Here is a 15,537-nt window from a genome sequence, read left to right as displayed (position 1 = left end):
TAGGGACAGGGTTATTCCTCCGGTGGAGGGGTGAAGCCAGGGGCCTATCCCGGGCAGAGAGCCACCCGGCTGCCAGTGGGGTAGAGGAGAAACTAACTCTGCTCCCTGCCCCGCTCCGCCTCAGGGGCCATGATGCCCCACTGCTGCAGCAGCGAAGGGGGAGTGTGGGCAGACCTGGCTCAGGTCCCTACTGGTGGGACAGAGCGGGGAATTAAACCCCTCTCTGGCCAGACCCCTGCCGGTTCCTGCTTGGGCTGTGGAGCCGAGGGGTGGAGCCAGCCTGGCGGGACTGGGGCAGAGCCCCTCCCAGCCCAGAGAGCATGCTGGGATGCTGGGGGTCTCTGATTTAACTCAAAGTAGCAAAGGTTCTGGGACAGACATTGCATAAACAGGTTTGACCCAAATCAGTTAAGTCTGATACTTAACTGATTTGGGTCAAACCTGTTTATACTACATTCAACCAGGTTCATCTCAAACCAGTTTCAGCCATTTTCAAATAGGTTTATGTGCACGGAATGTCTGTTCCATTACAGGTTTAAACCAGTTTCTGATCACTTAAACCAGTTTATGTGTAATGTCTGTCCCTGGCCCACAGGTCTGGGAATCTGGCAGTGGGGAAGCTGCAGCAATTAATGCTCTTACCACTCCCTTCCTTCAAATTTCAGACCTGTGAGGATTAATATTTGTCACATCTAATGTTCACTTCAATTTCTACCAGTTAGTTTTGTGGGAAAAGGTGTAGGAGTATAGAAGAAAAATATCGTAATACCACCTGGTGGTAAGAAGACTAACATTCGATTTAGCTTAGACACTTCATATTTTTATGAAATAGGGAGCAATATTCCTTATATATAGCTCACTGGGTGCATCTCCATGTGCTAATAATGCATATGAATAAACTCTGGTGCTTATTGTTCTGAAGTTTATTGCTCCCAGGCTCATATGTGCATATGTACCTGGGACTGCAGCATGTTGAGCAGCTCCAGCTGGTAGCGGGGGTTGGGGGGGGTCAGCCTGCCAGCCCAGGGATGATCCCCCCAGCTCAGCATGCTACGGAGGGCATGAAGGTGCTACAGAGGGCATGCTGGGGCATTAGGGTGCTTTAGTGCAAGGCTAACTGGCAGGCAGCTCTTGCATTGAAGCATCCTTGTGCACCAGCCAGCCAGGGTAGCATCTACATGTGTGCTGCTGTAGAGTTTGCAAATAAATACTATCCTGCTGCAGAGCAAATTAGTTTACTCCAGCCTAATAGGAGTAGACAAGCAATGTTTATGCTCAGCTAATTATAGATAATTTCTATTATAGTTTATAGCTAATTCGTCTACTACGCAGTAAATGTCTTGTATAGACTAAGTGTCTTTCTTGATTCTGTTGATCTTCTAGCTATTTCTGACAGAGAAGTGAGACTAGATACCCTTGTAAAAACTACAGGAGGCTATTTAAAAAAAACAAACCAGTAAATGTCTTGGGCCTTCAGTGCTTTCTTGCATAAAAAGCTTACTAAAAGATTTACTAATCACTCATAATAGTAGCTATGCAGCTGTTTGAGCTATACTTGATATACGTCTAGACTGGTTAATGTTTTTTTTTAAATCTTAAACAGCAACAAAGACCATCAGAAGTCCTCTTAAAATAGCCCTACATAATCACTAAACATATGGTACACAAAAAATGCTGGCAAAGGGCATATAAGTTTGGGGAAGTAATTCCATGAACACATGTGAAGCTCTGACCTGACTGGATATGTACTCTACAGACTTCCTGTCTGCAATGTGAAGCTCCTGCTGAACAGTGTTTCAAACACTGGCTTTTGCCAGCAGTGGATTAATGGATTATGATGGATTAATAGATAATGGGAGGCAGGCTTTTGAAACTGCTGTGCCAAACAGAGGAAATACAGGGAAATAAGCATTCGGCCAGGTAATTTTGAGTAGATTTTATACCTAAGAAGCCATTTCCAAGCACAAGGGATTTACATTGTGGCTCTTCTGGGTTGTTGCCTATTTCAAATCCAAGATCCTGCATTATGTGATTTTGTATTGTATGGAAGTATTTTTTGGAGGAACAGAATAACTGGCATTCTCCCATCTAAATTAGAAGTACAATTAAGGAGGCTATCCCAGTGAGAAACACTGTAAATTTAAAATACACCACCAGAAACTGTAATAGATTTTGAACTTTTGTGATGACAAGAGCTTTTGAGAGAATACAAATTTGAAAATCTGACAAGAGTTTCAGAGTTCAGAGATACATTTTTGCTATCACTGTTAAAATCCCTTGGGATTGGTATTTATTTAAATGTGCTTCTCTCAAGTCCTTTAAAACTGATGCTTAAGGATGACCCTGCCTTGAGCAGGGGGCTGGACTAGATAACCTTGTGAGGTCCCTGCTAGCCCTACTTTCCTATGATCTTAAATAACTGCAGTTTCTGACTAAAAATCATAAATATGTGGAAATGACTGTAAATAAATCTCCATCAGTTCCCGGTGATATTGAAGTACAGTTAGATTTAACAGACAGTAATTTGAATCTATGCAACACTATCTTGAAGTGCTTTGCAAATGAATTAATTGCCATATATTTCCTTTATCACGACTCACACAAATAGATACAACACTGTGCCCAAAGTGTGCTCATCTCCAGTAAGTAATATATTCTCATGCTAACAGAACTGTAACAGAACTGCTAACATTTTTAAAGAACTGTAACAGAACTGCTACAAATATCACCGCAGTTTTAAAGAAGAAGAAACTGGGACAAAAATGAAAAAATTTAGCTGTAGACTCAGTAGGTGCAACTGACTGAAAGGGAATTCAATTTTCTTAGGCCCGTGAGTCAGTGGCAGAGCCCATATGGGAATTCCACATTTCTTAGAAACTGGAGAGTTCCCAACACCAGTTCTCTAGAGCAGTGGCTCTCAACCTTTTTTGTACCAGAACCCATTTGTAAACATTGATGGCAAGTCCTGACCCAGTGCCCCTCATGCCTGACCCATTGCCTCTTTGCCCCCAGGCTCCAGCCCCCCAATGTGTAGGTTGTAGGGAGAGGAGATGTGAGGTATGAAGGGCCCCAAGTAGTTCCAAACAGCCCCTTGCAGGCTGTTTCAGCCTACAAGGGAAAAACCACAGCTTCTCATGTTTTTTTCCTTTAAATGGGAATCAATTTTTAAAGTCTGTTGATCCATTTTTAAAGTTTGTTCATGACACTTTCATATAGTCTTGAGATTTACTTTTGGGTCGCGACCCACAGGTTGAGAAACACTGCTCTAGAACACCATGTCTCCCTTTAAAAAGCACTTGTATGTAGGGCTAGCCAGTGTTTTACTGAGATCACTGAAAAGTCAGGTCTGGATGGCATTATTTCTGCCATGACAGCATACCAAATGAATTTATCATTGCCCCAAATTCTGCATAAATAAGAAATTAATCCACATCCTTTACAGAGTTAAAGATAGGTTTCATTTGTATATTTATACTTGCTTTACATAATACTTCAGGGCTAGGGACAGACATTCAAAAGCCTGAACTTGAATTGATACAATCTATGCAATCTTTACATGTTAGTCTAACCTGGCTAAGCTGAATCATTTTGTAACTGCACAAAGTTCCCAGTAATGCCAGCACATGCCTGCAGTGGCTCAGGCTAGAAGCTGGGGGGTGCTAGAGCAGCCCTCCCTTCCCTCGCACAATACTGAGCTGAGGGGTGTGTGGCCAGGCCTGGGCAACATGCTCTGATTAGCTCAGCAGGGAACTGATAACAGTATTTATCATCCCCTAACTCAGTGTTTATCACCCCATTAAGAAAACAACAGAGGGACATTACCAGCTACCTGTTGATTCTGCCTGTTGATTCAGCATGGATGGGAGCCAGCATGTGGTCTGCTAGATAATACACAGACACCTCCTCAGCAATACAGAGGGGAGGGGAGAAATTCCTGCTTAGCAGGGAGTGGTGAGGGGGAGCAGGGAGCAGCATGCAGTCTTGCTGGAGCTCTGGCTAGGGAGCAGAGGGAAGGAGCCAGCCCTGCTGTGGAGCAGAGAGCCCCGCCCAGCCCACAGAGTATGCCAGGGTGCTGGGGGAATCTGATTTAACTTAACCCAGCAAGGGGTCTGGGACAGACATTGCATAAAACCAGTTTGACCCAAACCAGTTAAGTCTGATACTATATTCAACCAGGTTTATCTCAAACTGGTTCCAGTCATTTTCAAACTGGTTTATGGGCACTGAGAATCTGTTCTGTCACAGGTTTAATAAACCAGTTTCTGATCACTTAAGCCTGTTTATGTATAATGCCTGTCCCTACCCCAGAAGACCTAAATCTATAATCAGAGGCAATATGCATTCCTGCAAACCAGCAAGATTGGCTTTCTAGATTTATTAAATAATAAATGGATTTGCCATTTAAAAATGTTTTTTCAATTGACCCACCCCAAACATTTTACCTTGAGACACTTGTAAACCCTCTCAATTGATCAATGGCCTCTGTTCTTGACACAAAATATTAGCTGTCAACAAGGACAAAATTTGATCCTGTTTGCTGATATGCAGAAGCCACGCTATGGCCTATCTCTCTAAATGTAGAGATTGAGGTCCAAGGACAACTTGTTTTTGCACCTGCATTTGCAGGCTCAATAAATGAATATTGTAATGATGCATGAAGATACCTGATTATACATGTATTTATTCATTTCAGTGTAAACAATACAAATACATCTAAACACTCTAGCCACCATGACACATAATTAATGCTATAAAAATACTCTCACAACATTATTCAGATAGAAATTTTGCTAACCTGCCACACCAGAAAAGCCCTTTCCCAATTTCTCATCTTTCAGCATCAAGTGGATCTACACAAGAAGTTTCTATTGTTTGAAAATTTGGCTATATAAACTTATGGAACTTCTAAGTTATTAAAAACTTATTATTTCCTTACCTACCCCTATCTACAGCAGCTGCTTCTTGGAAACTATTGTGACTTTAAGTCAGAAGCGTCATTAATACCCTTGCAAGCTTATGTAAGAGAGGAAAACAACTGTTATCTTTCTAAGACTATAGAGATATTATATTCCGGCAGATCTCTTTTTCAAGAGATCTTTGACTGCAGAGTTGCATATCTTTCAAGATAATATAATTTAACAAAGCAAAGGTTACTTAGGTGATATTTATTTTTAGAACGTAACAGCATAACTTATATCTAAGTTACTTGCTAATGTATATAATATGCTGGACTGCCATGTGTTGAATTAACAGAAATAAAGTACATCTAAATAAGAGAAATGCTTGAGTACTGTAAACCCCAAGAAAAAGCCCCCAACAAAACAGACTCCCAAGACCATTAAACATACCTGAGTGCCAACCAGATCGGCAATAATTCCATAATTACTTCACCTTGAACTTATATCTCACCACGGTTTTTTTTTTTTGCAAAAATGAATTCTCAGTCCATGCAGACCTACTTCAGTTGTTCCACTTTTAAATCTAACTGGATCCATGCCATATTGCAATGTCTTCAATACAACAGGCCTAAAGTAGTGTTATTACAGTTGTTTGTTAAACTTAAAAATTCTCACAGATGCAGTTCTAGATTTGCTTTTAGTTGGAAATAAGTATAATCTTTCACTTTGTTGTTTAAGTAAAGAGTAATGATGTTAATGTTGACAGACTCATAGTTAAACAATAAACATGAGGGCCTGAATCCAACTCCAACTTTATACAGGTAAGTAGAATAGGTAAGTAAATAGAAGGAGAAAAGAGGGGATACTATTTCTGTCCCTTCCTTAATGAGGGAGAATCTATCCATTTTATTTTATGACAATTCATTTCAAAATTGAAAAACACCACTGGGAACAGAAGCAGGAGCCAGAACCCAGAAAATGCGTGAGGGGTTGTCATGATTAAATTTTTCAGAATATAAATGGAAATGAGTTTTAAACCTAAAATTAAAAGAGTGACCCTTAAACAAATATTATTCTGTTCAATAATACATGGGTATGTTTTTAGTACGACTTGAACTAATTTTAGTAGAACTTGTGTAGTTTTTTTCAGACAAAAAAAATACAGCCAACGATTGTTTACTTACTCTGTCTCCTTTAGGACCTGCTGGGCCGTGTGGACCAATTGGGCCATCTATACCCTAAAAGATCCAACAAACAGGAGGTGAAAAACAAATGCCCTAAAAAATTGTATCTGGTCTTAACAGGCTTTATTTGAGCAGGTTTATTCTAGCCAGGAAGCAGTTCATCTCCCACTGATTGAAAATCTAGGCTTAATTGTAATGGGAACTGGGCATACAGATCCATTAAGGGATTTTGAAAATCCAACCTATAAACTACTAAATTATGATGTAATCCATCTTTCATCTAATTTGATACTTTATTGCTTTCAGTCAGCAGATTTTAGAGGTATTAAAATGTAGAGAGAAATTTTGCACAGTAGAAACTGAAGGGTTAAACAAGAGAATTTATGTAGAGAATTGTGTGGGTTGCACATCAGAGGCGAAAGCAATGAATTATAAGGCTTAATGAGCTATGTTGTTCTTCATTTTCTCCTCTCATTGTTCATCATTATAAAGGCCAAAGAAAACATTTATTTTAAATATCAAAAGGATCAAGAAAGAACCCTAGCAGTTTTGCACCAGTCTCAGTGACACAGAATTAGTCTAACTGAGGCCTCAGTTCACACTGGGAAGCCTAATTTTACTCAGTAAAATAAAGAATATCCAAACCATTTTTTTTCTTTTCTTCCTTTCTGATGTTTCAGGATTTGCAAAAAAATTGCCAAGCAATGGCTGCCACTGCTGAAGACAGGAGGAAAAGTACAAGCAAAAGAAAGGGAAAGGAAGCTAGACACATGCTTCATGCAAATAATAGCTCTGCCTACATGGGTCTTGAGAGCTAGTCTCAGTGAAACAGCTAAAATTCCAAGGCAAACTAAGAATGAACAATACATTTAGAAACAAGATGAATAGGCTTAAATACACTGAGACATGTCTACATCTGCATAGGCTTTTGGGAACAGCACAAAACTAGGCAATACCAACCAGTCATACCAAAATGCACTCATGGGCCCATCTAGAGAACACAGCCGTGCCATCAATAACCTGTTCTATGCCTTCCTCCTGATTCTGCAAGGAAGCTGCCTGGGAGGTTTTGTCTCATTCTCTGTAAGTAGATGGTGCTACCTGAAACTGTTAACACCAAGTGCTGGGTGGTGATTAAGTAACCTAGCAATCTCTAGGGTGCCAATGGCTTTGTGCAGAAGAGCACCTTAGAGGGGGATACTGGTCTTACCCCTGGTAGTGGAAATGCCACCAAAAAGTTGTGGAACTGAAGCCCACTCCATGACAGGGTAGTGGTTATTTAACTTTGTTGGCAGCCAGTCTAGGAGTGAAGCCCCAATAAACAGACAAATGGATGATCTCCTTTGCTCCAACAGCTCCTGCAGCCAAGACAGTTCCTAACATACTGGCAACTGCCTTTTCTACAGATTAAACCAGCAAGGCTGAGGGGGGGGACATTGGTGCAGTGCATGGGCAGCTTACCATCTCCATAGACACTGTCCAGGCTTTTGCGCCTTGGAGAAGTCACTCCAGCTTCACCTTATATTTAAGTGTGGTTTATGTTCAGTGAGCTGATATCACACTCAGTGTAATTCTATTGTCTCACGAGACAGATGCTTGCTACTACTCCTACTGTAAAATGTTATACGTAAACTAAGCAAATCAGGCTGTTGAGAAGCACATAGTATGACACAGGAACACAAGGGACTCACCCGGGGTCCTGGCTTCCCATCTAAGCCAGATGCTCCCTGTGTGATTAGGTGGAAGCACAGATGACAGGTATAACACGAATGACAAGAATGTGAGATTAGTAAGTGGTGTTGATGAATAAACATAATTTAAACACACAATACAAACTGTGACACGATTCTGGAATGGGTATCACATTACTACAGTATGTTAGTTAAAAAATTACATACAACATTAAGAGCCTGATTCTGTTCTCATGCCTATTGATTCTACGTTTGTGTAACACCAGTGAACTGGATTCAATCCTGATTTGCAGTGGCATACTTTAGATCAGAATGAGGCTCTAGATATATTAGTGCTACAAATGCCAGACATTACAGTGTGCTTCAACACACAAAAACAGATTTGTAAATTGACTAAGAGAAGGTTTTAAAATCATGACAATATGATTACTGTATTTTGCACCCAATTTAAAAACATGTTTTAACATCTATATGAAGAGTTTAATGCAGAAAATTGCATTATGTCAGCAAAGAAATCTGGGCCCTAACAACAATGGTTTTATTCATTTCTAAGAGCCTGGGAGATAACAAATTCTTGTTTCTTCAGCTTGTTACAATTTTAGCACATAATCATTAACCTAATTCCAGGGTGGAGGTGCATATGACACACACCGCTTTAGGCTGTTCAGTTTTATATCCTTGGGGGCTGAGTGACCTCTGGTGGATTTTATGTGAATAACTTTAGTACAGTGCAATAACAACTTTAATACAGTGTAATATAAACCATAATATCCAATGTTTGCTGGATTATCAAAGAGACATTGGCAATACCATTGGCAAAAACTTTGGAGACTAGTAAATGGGTCAAAAATGCATTTTTGCAGGGGGAAGACCAGAGCTGTCTCCAAATTTAAAATACGTTTGGGGAATAATTTTGACTGAAAAAAGGAAATAATTTTGAAAAGTTAAAATGTTTCATTTTGATATTTTCAGAACAATAAATTTTGACTTTTGATTTGAACTAGTATTTTTCTTTTATTTTTAAAAAGGGGCAAGAAAGGTCTGAACAACCATAAAACAAAATTGAAAAGTTTCATTTTGGGGCAAATGAAACAGTTTGGGCAACAGAAAAAATTTCTTCCTATTTTTCAGTGCAGTCATGGAACTGAAAAATCCTTATTCACATAGCTCTAACAGCTAGCTTCAATAAGATGAACTACAACCTTTTTGATGAAGGTGATCTTCAACAGAGTCTCCCTGCATGTCTTTTAAAAATTTGGACCAGATTTGATAATTTCAAATGCTTTTGTCCTCCCTGCTGCTTGGAAAGACACACACCAAAAATAAGGGAAATAAACTGGCTATGAAGTAGAAACTGTATGAAACTACCTTTTGAAAAAGTACTATCAAATACATAACCCGCCTAAAAAATAATGCACATTTTTCTCTGTTCACATATAGTTCTAACTATTTTGGGTGTTTCTTGTTAACAACATTTTCAGATTGACATGTGATCTTTAAAGCTTTGGTTTCCTTTTATTATCAGTTATACCAATCACCCATAATGAGGCCTACCTGAGCAGTACAAGGCAAAAGTAAAAAATCTATTATCCATGAATGAATGAGGAATATTTGAAAATAGTAAGCCAATTCCAAATGTATTTACTTAAATTGTAGTCAATCAAACCTCTGCTTTATTACTGCAGTTGTTCAAACAGTGGAAGACTGAGGAGACATCAATATTAAAAGAACAAAGTTGTTCCAGAAAACTATTTTTAAATAAAACATGACAACATTCATATCACAACACGATTAATGTAATGGGGATCACAGCATCCTCGTGACATTAAATACTATCAACTAACAAATGACAAAAAGAAAGTGACAGCACTGTGTGTTACTTTGGACACTAACACAAACTCTGGGTAAAACACAACTGATGTTTTGCACCAATATGGTTTTTATAAATGCTGCTGAGTAAACCAGAGTTGTTGGTTGAAAGTAGAAAGAGACGTTTGTGATTTGCATTGAAATTGAATAGTTTTGTTCTTTTTACTTACTGGAAGACCCAGGGGCCCTCTGTCACCCTTTTGACCTGGTTCACCCTTCAATCCTTTAAGACCATTCAACCCTGGTTCACCCTAAACATAAAAGTATAAATGCCAAATTTTTGGTGCTATAACGGGTGTTTAAACTGGGACACAAGAGAGCCAGTCTCAGAAATGGCTACAAATTCCAGTTTGAAACAACAAAGAAGGTCTGTTCACTGTAAGCTGCTATTTCAGCATTTACAGACTATTGGCAGTTTACATGGAGATACTGTACTGACCTGCACAGAAGTATTCAGTAGATAACCAATGATAATTTTAAATACAACTGTCTGTTAAAAATACAGGAAACTCCCCTGGGTAATAGACTCCTGAATGATTTCTAAACAATTATTATAATATTTGGATGACTTGGGCTCAACTATTGTTTCCCTCCTACAGTTTTTTGACTTGCCTAGGAGTCTACACATTATTATCCTAGGCTGTTAATTCAATATAGGAACAATTTAGTTAGAGGAGGGGAGATGAAAAACTCTATTTTGTTCACATCAGTGATAACCGCAATAATATCTGATGAAAGGTGCTTTTTGTGTGGAAGCACCCATCCCCCTCCCCCCTCCCCATGGCAAACTGGAATTTACAGCCAATTCTTATGCAAAGATATTTTTAAACCTTTAAACAGCATAATTAAACAGGAAATTAAGAGAAGCAGTGTGCTGTGCTGAGACAATGTAGTTTTGAGGCCCAGGCTTCACTGATCTTAGAAAAAGGGTATTCATACATGAACAGGAGGCACCGTTTTTTTGTGAAGATTAAATTACACAGATGTCATTGTGCTAAAAATTGTAGAAAAAATAACAGCAGGCTGGTGATCATTGTGGAAGCGTTCTCATATTATGTAGCTTTACCATGCCCCAGGGTTCTGCAGGCAAGTCAGGACACTAAACGTTCATGCTCTCTGCTCTCCAGCTTTCCCTGGACACCATCCCCGCACCCCTACATCTACATTGAACAATATCCCAAATATAATCTGTTTGATTGGCTTCAAATACCTTCTGTGTCCTGCACCTAAATAATTTTTGTATTCCTCCTTTATTCAAATCTATGTCATTTTCAGAGCAGTAGCCACAAAAACCCTGTTCTTTTGGAACAGGCTGAGTAATCCTGCCTAACTCTCTAGCTAAAATGCTGATAAAAGGCAAGTCTACTGATAAGATGGAAACAATTTTATATAATTATTTATCATTCAAATACTCAATGCCAAAGTATGGATGATATAGTTAAATTAGGGCTCAAAATGCTTAAAAATGAATATTTCTACAGATATTTCTGCATTGTTTCTCATTCAAAGAATTTTTAAAAATCTACAGTTTGTTTTTCTGAGAAGGTTGAATATTAATGTGGAAATGCTGCTTTATTATTTCTACAGTGTCATGTTGAATTTGCGATGATCATTTATTAAATAAAACATTAAAACAAATGAAAACAATGTTAATCCCTCCAAAGCCATCTAAACAACTTATTTCTTAGGAATTTTGCAGGGGGCAGTGTGTGCACTCTGTGCCAGCAATGAGGGACTATTTTCAGCAAGGCTGAGATGGCCTTTGGGCTGCAGTGGGACTTCCAATAGGAACATGTATAAGATAGGAGGGGAGATGGCAACAAATGAAACTTGAGCAGAGTGAGAGGGAACTGGCCTGTGAGAACTAGGCAGAAGGCAAAAGGGAACTTGTACTAGAAATAGGAGGTGAGAGTGAGCACAGGGGAAGAAGAAAGAAATATCTGCAAATGAGCTTACTTGACTTCACTTCCTCAGTGTACAACACACTCATCCTTTGTGTTCTAAAGTGTAATGTAAGGTAAATGCAACTGTATAATTGGAGTAGCATGAAGCTCTCACCCACAAATAGGACACTAGATATATTTATCGGTATAAAAACTGAGCGTACGCTTAGGTGAAACACAAATAGTAAATGACTGCATAATATTAACTTTTAGAAATACCCTTTGATTCTTTTTAAACATCAACTTTAAGGTTTAAAAATATCAGAAATATTTAACAAATAAACGAGACATAAAACAAAAAAGTGGTTGCATGCTTCATTGCTATTAACACAGAACACAGCATGAAAAATTACAGATATAAAGAATACAAGCAAACTATTAATTTACCTTTGGGCCAGGCAGTCCATGGGGTCCCTGAAAATAAAGATTCCATCTTTTAATGAAGAAAGTAAAGTATACATGTGCAGAAGAGTCGGTTGCTTCTTCTAGGTAAAATTTACACCTGCATTTTTGTCCTCAAAAAGTAAATTGCAGGCACAAATAAATGTAAGACCAACTCTAAGCATCTGGTGAGGGAATAAAATAAAATTGGTAGTTACAGTGTTGACCACTTAGATTTGTAAACATGATCAGTTTCTCCACTTCCCAAGAATTTGGGGCAAGCCTGGATTAAGATCTCAATCCAGACCCAAAATCCATGATTTGGGATTGTCTCTGATAGTCACATTACTTCACATCACTTTCATTAGGCAAGTGTTACAACTGGGAGGCAGGAGTGAAAAAAAGAAGCTTACCATAGGGCCTGGTGGACCATGTGGACCTGGTGATCCAGGTGGTCCTATGATCTACATATAAAAACAACGTTGTTAAGAAGATGGAGGCAGGAAGCTCCCTTGCAAATACTGATATAGTCATAATGACCCTGCTCTCTCTGGTGCACTGCTAACAGTTTTGTTACCATTCAGATGGAAGAACACTGCAGAGCACTGAAGCTGCTATCCCATGCTTAGGAATCTGTCAGTTGGAAGAGCCCTTAGAAAATAGCTACATAACTCTATATGCATCTATGGCATCTGCCCCAAGGCTCTCAGAGTGGGTGTTATTCTCAGGAAATCAAAGAAGAATCAAAGAGGGAAGAATCAACTTGTCCCAAGCCATATTAACAACTGGAAACAGAATTCAGGTCTTCTGGTTTCCAACCTTACACTCTAGCAATCAGACATCATTATCCAGTAAAAATATCTTTAAAACATTACTTTACAGCAAAGCTTGGACCTTCTCTTTCTTGGCATATGTCATTTGGCTGTTGTTGCACTAGATTTTTTTTTTTACAGGAATAGATGATATAATGTCTTTTCTGGGTTCCATGTCAGTCCTGATCAATGGAAAAAATACTAAGCAAATTTCTCTCAGGTCTTGGCACCACACCAAAATTACCCTTTTCCTGCCCTCTTATTTGATTTAGCCCAAGAATCGCTTGCAGCTTAATCCTCATGCTGAAGTCACTAAAACAGGTAATCAAGTTATTCTGCTTTCAGCATGTACTCATTATATGCTGGTTCACTTATCCCACCAAATCCAAAAAGGGCAATTTTATGATGAGATTCACACCATTTAATAGCATTTCTCACATGGGGCTCAGTCCCCTGAGGTGGGAGGGAGAGTTCTGAGAACACCAGCAGGGCTGCAGAACCAGTCTACTTAAGTCCTATCTCCAGGGAACATACAGTGTTCAGGTGGAGTTTTAAAACACACGGCTGGAAGAAAGGAGGGGGTAGGAGAGGGATACCAGCTGTGGGAATCATCTCCAATAAGAGAAGAAAAGGAGAGTGATTGTCATGACTGCATTCCCAAGGGGATGAGCTGGTTACAACAGTACCGCTAAGGGGGGCAGAAAAGTGTGCTCTGTGATTCTTGCGCTCCACACACAAAGCGATTGATTTTCCCTCTAGGTCTAAACTTATGCTCTGCAGTGAGAGATGAAAGGAGGACAGAAAACCAGCGATTCTTAAATTCTTGTCCAATCTCTTTAGCCTGTCACTGTGGCCAAAATGCCTCAGCTCCATGACCTATAATGGTACTTCTTTCCATCACATTCTTTGTTGTAAGATTTAATTTGTGTTCTTAAAATGCTTTGAAGCATATAAAAGCCCAGATCTGCAAAAACTTGTACATGTGTTTATGCTTACTCATGTGAGTAATCCCATTAACTTCCATGGGTCTATTCACACCAGTGAAGTTACACACATGCAGAAATATTTGCAAGATATTTAAAAGGGCTCAAGCCTCTACAGCACCTGACATACTGCCCAATAGTTTCAGTGGGATGTTTCTCTTGACTTCAGAGGGGCTTGGATTGGGTCCTATGTCATTCTTGTCTTCATCCTGATAGCCAAATGAAAATCTGCTCTGCGGGTGTCTCTGAGGTATTCACTGTACAAGGCCTAAAGATAGATTGCTTAGACCGGAAATTCCCAACGATTTTATCTCCGTGTATTATCTTTCTAAACATTTATTCAATGGAACTTTTGTCACTGGATTATGTCGGGATATGGAACAGAACCAACATGTTTAGCAGGTTTTTAACCATATTATGCCAGTCTAGTTTAGGAAAACAACGGATCTGTTTTCCAGAATCCTTAATACACTTATACTATCACCCAATGGATCCCAGATGACTCTTTTTGGTTGTCCTCAGGGGGTGCATCTACATGTGCCCCCACCGTGCAGTTGTTATTGCACCGTCATTTAGTATGGCACATGGTTATTTTTAGCAGCTACATTGCCATAGCTATGCCCTACAGTGAGAGAGCTCATTGCAATGGCACCATAGTGGTGGCATCATGGTTTGGGCATGCTGATGCTACGTCACCATGGCATGTCATTATGGCAATGTAGCATCTCATGTAGACGTGTCCAGGGTGTAACATTTTGAAACCCAAATAGTAGGAAATGTGAGGCTGAAGGGGAAGGCTTTCCAAGGATGCCACTCTCCTGTAGTGCAAAGCGTTTCTCACATGGGGAGTTGGAGAACCACTGCTATATGTCCTGTGACAGCATGGGGAGACTTACAGAAGGACCTTGAGGACCCGGCAAACCAACATCTCCTTTTTCTCCTTTCATACCATTGGCTCCCTACAAAATCATCACAAAGTGGCATTTAACAATATGTTCAATCTTGATAACAATGGAATTCAGTCTAGAGAAAAGCACATTGTTTTGCTTAAATATTTTATTTACAATTTTCATGAAGCAATCATAAAACTATAGTACTACTTAAAATGGATGGTACCTCTTTACCTAAGCAGGGCTTCCAAACCCAGCAAAATATTTTGTAAATATATACTTAAAAAAAAGACAGTATCTATCAACTGTTAGGCTACCAAACAGTTAACAAAAGTAATGGTTGTATATATGGCTAAAATAAAGATAATTCAGACAGCATGACATTTACAAAATGTTCTCTCTTGCACCGCTTTCATCATTTGTGTGCTTGCAAATTTTTTGTACATTTGCGTATGTGTATATACATATAATGAATCCCTGTATAAATACAAGATTTTCCATAAATGTTGATGCATGTTCTCTACTTCCTTGAGTATGTGAGGAAGCCACAGAAGTTTCTGATACAAGAATATTTTTCTTTTCAACTACCTAAAGGGTGGCTAAAAAAAGGATGGAGCTAGACTGTCCTCAGTGGTGGCAGATAACAGAACAAGGAGCAATGGTCTCAAGCTGAAGCAAGGGAAGTTTAGGTTAGATATTAGGAAAAACTCTCACCAGGAGCAGTAAAGCACTGAAACAGAGAGATTGTGGTATCTCCATCCTTAAAGGTTTTTATGACCTGTATAGACAAAGTCTTGGCTTGATCTAGTTGGGGTTGGTCCTGCTTTGAGAAGGGGTTGGACTAGATGACATCCTGAGGTCCCTTTCAACCCTAATTTTCTACGAT

The 15,537-nt window shown here is 39.3% G+C and overlaps 1 protein-coding gene across 1 annotated transcript in view; it reads right to left on the bottom strand.

The window, feature by feature from the left end:
- The window catches only part of COL25A1 (collagen type XXV alpha 1 chain), a 526,117-nt gene that overhangs the window by 28,575 nt on the left and 482,005 nt on the right, over positions 1-15,537 (bottom strand). The window contains exons 30-35 of the mRNA XM_019533963.1: positions 14,658-14,720; positions 12,380-12,430; positions 11,973-11,999; positions 9,813-9,893; positions 7,774-7,809; positions 6,083-6,136 (exon numbers count right to left, since the gene is read on the bottom strand). Of these exons, the coding sequence (XP_019389508.1) occupies positions 6,083-6,136; positions 7,774-7,809; positions 9,813-9,893; positions 11,973-11,999; positions 12,380-12,430; positions 14,658-14,720 (312 nt within the window). The remainder of the gene's footprint in view (positions 1-6,082; positions 6,137-7,773; positions 7,810-9,812; positions 9,894-11,972; positions 12,000-12,379; positions 12,431-14,657; positions 14,721-15,537) is intronic.

This window comes from Crocodylus porosus, unplaced genomic scaffold (assembly GCF_001723895.1).
Source record: "Crocodylus porosus isolate Cpor-Errol unplaced genomic scaffold, CroPor_comp1, whole genome shotgun sequence".
NCBI lineage: Eukaryota > Metazoa > Chordata > Crocodylia > Crocodylidae > Crocodylus > Crocodylus porosus.
Note: the sequence above shows the minus strand (reverse complement) of the source record. Positions and strands in the feature narration are given on the sequence as shown.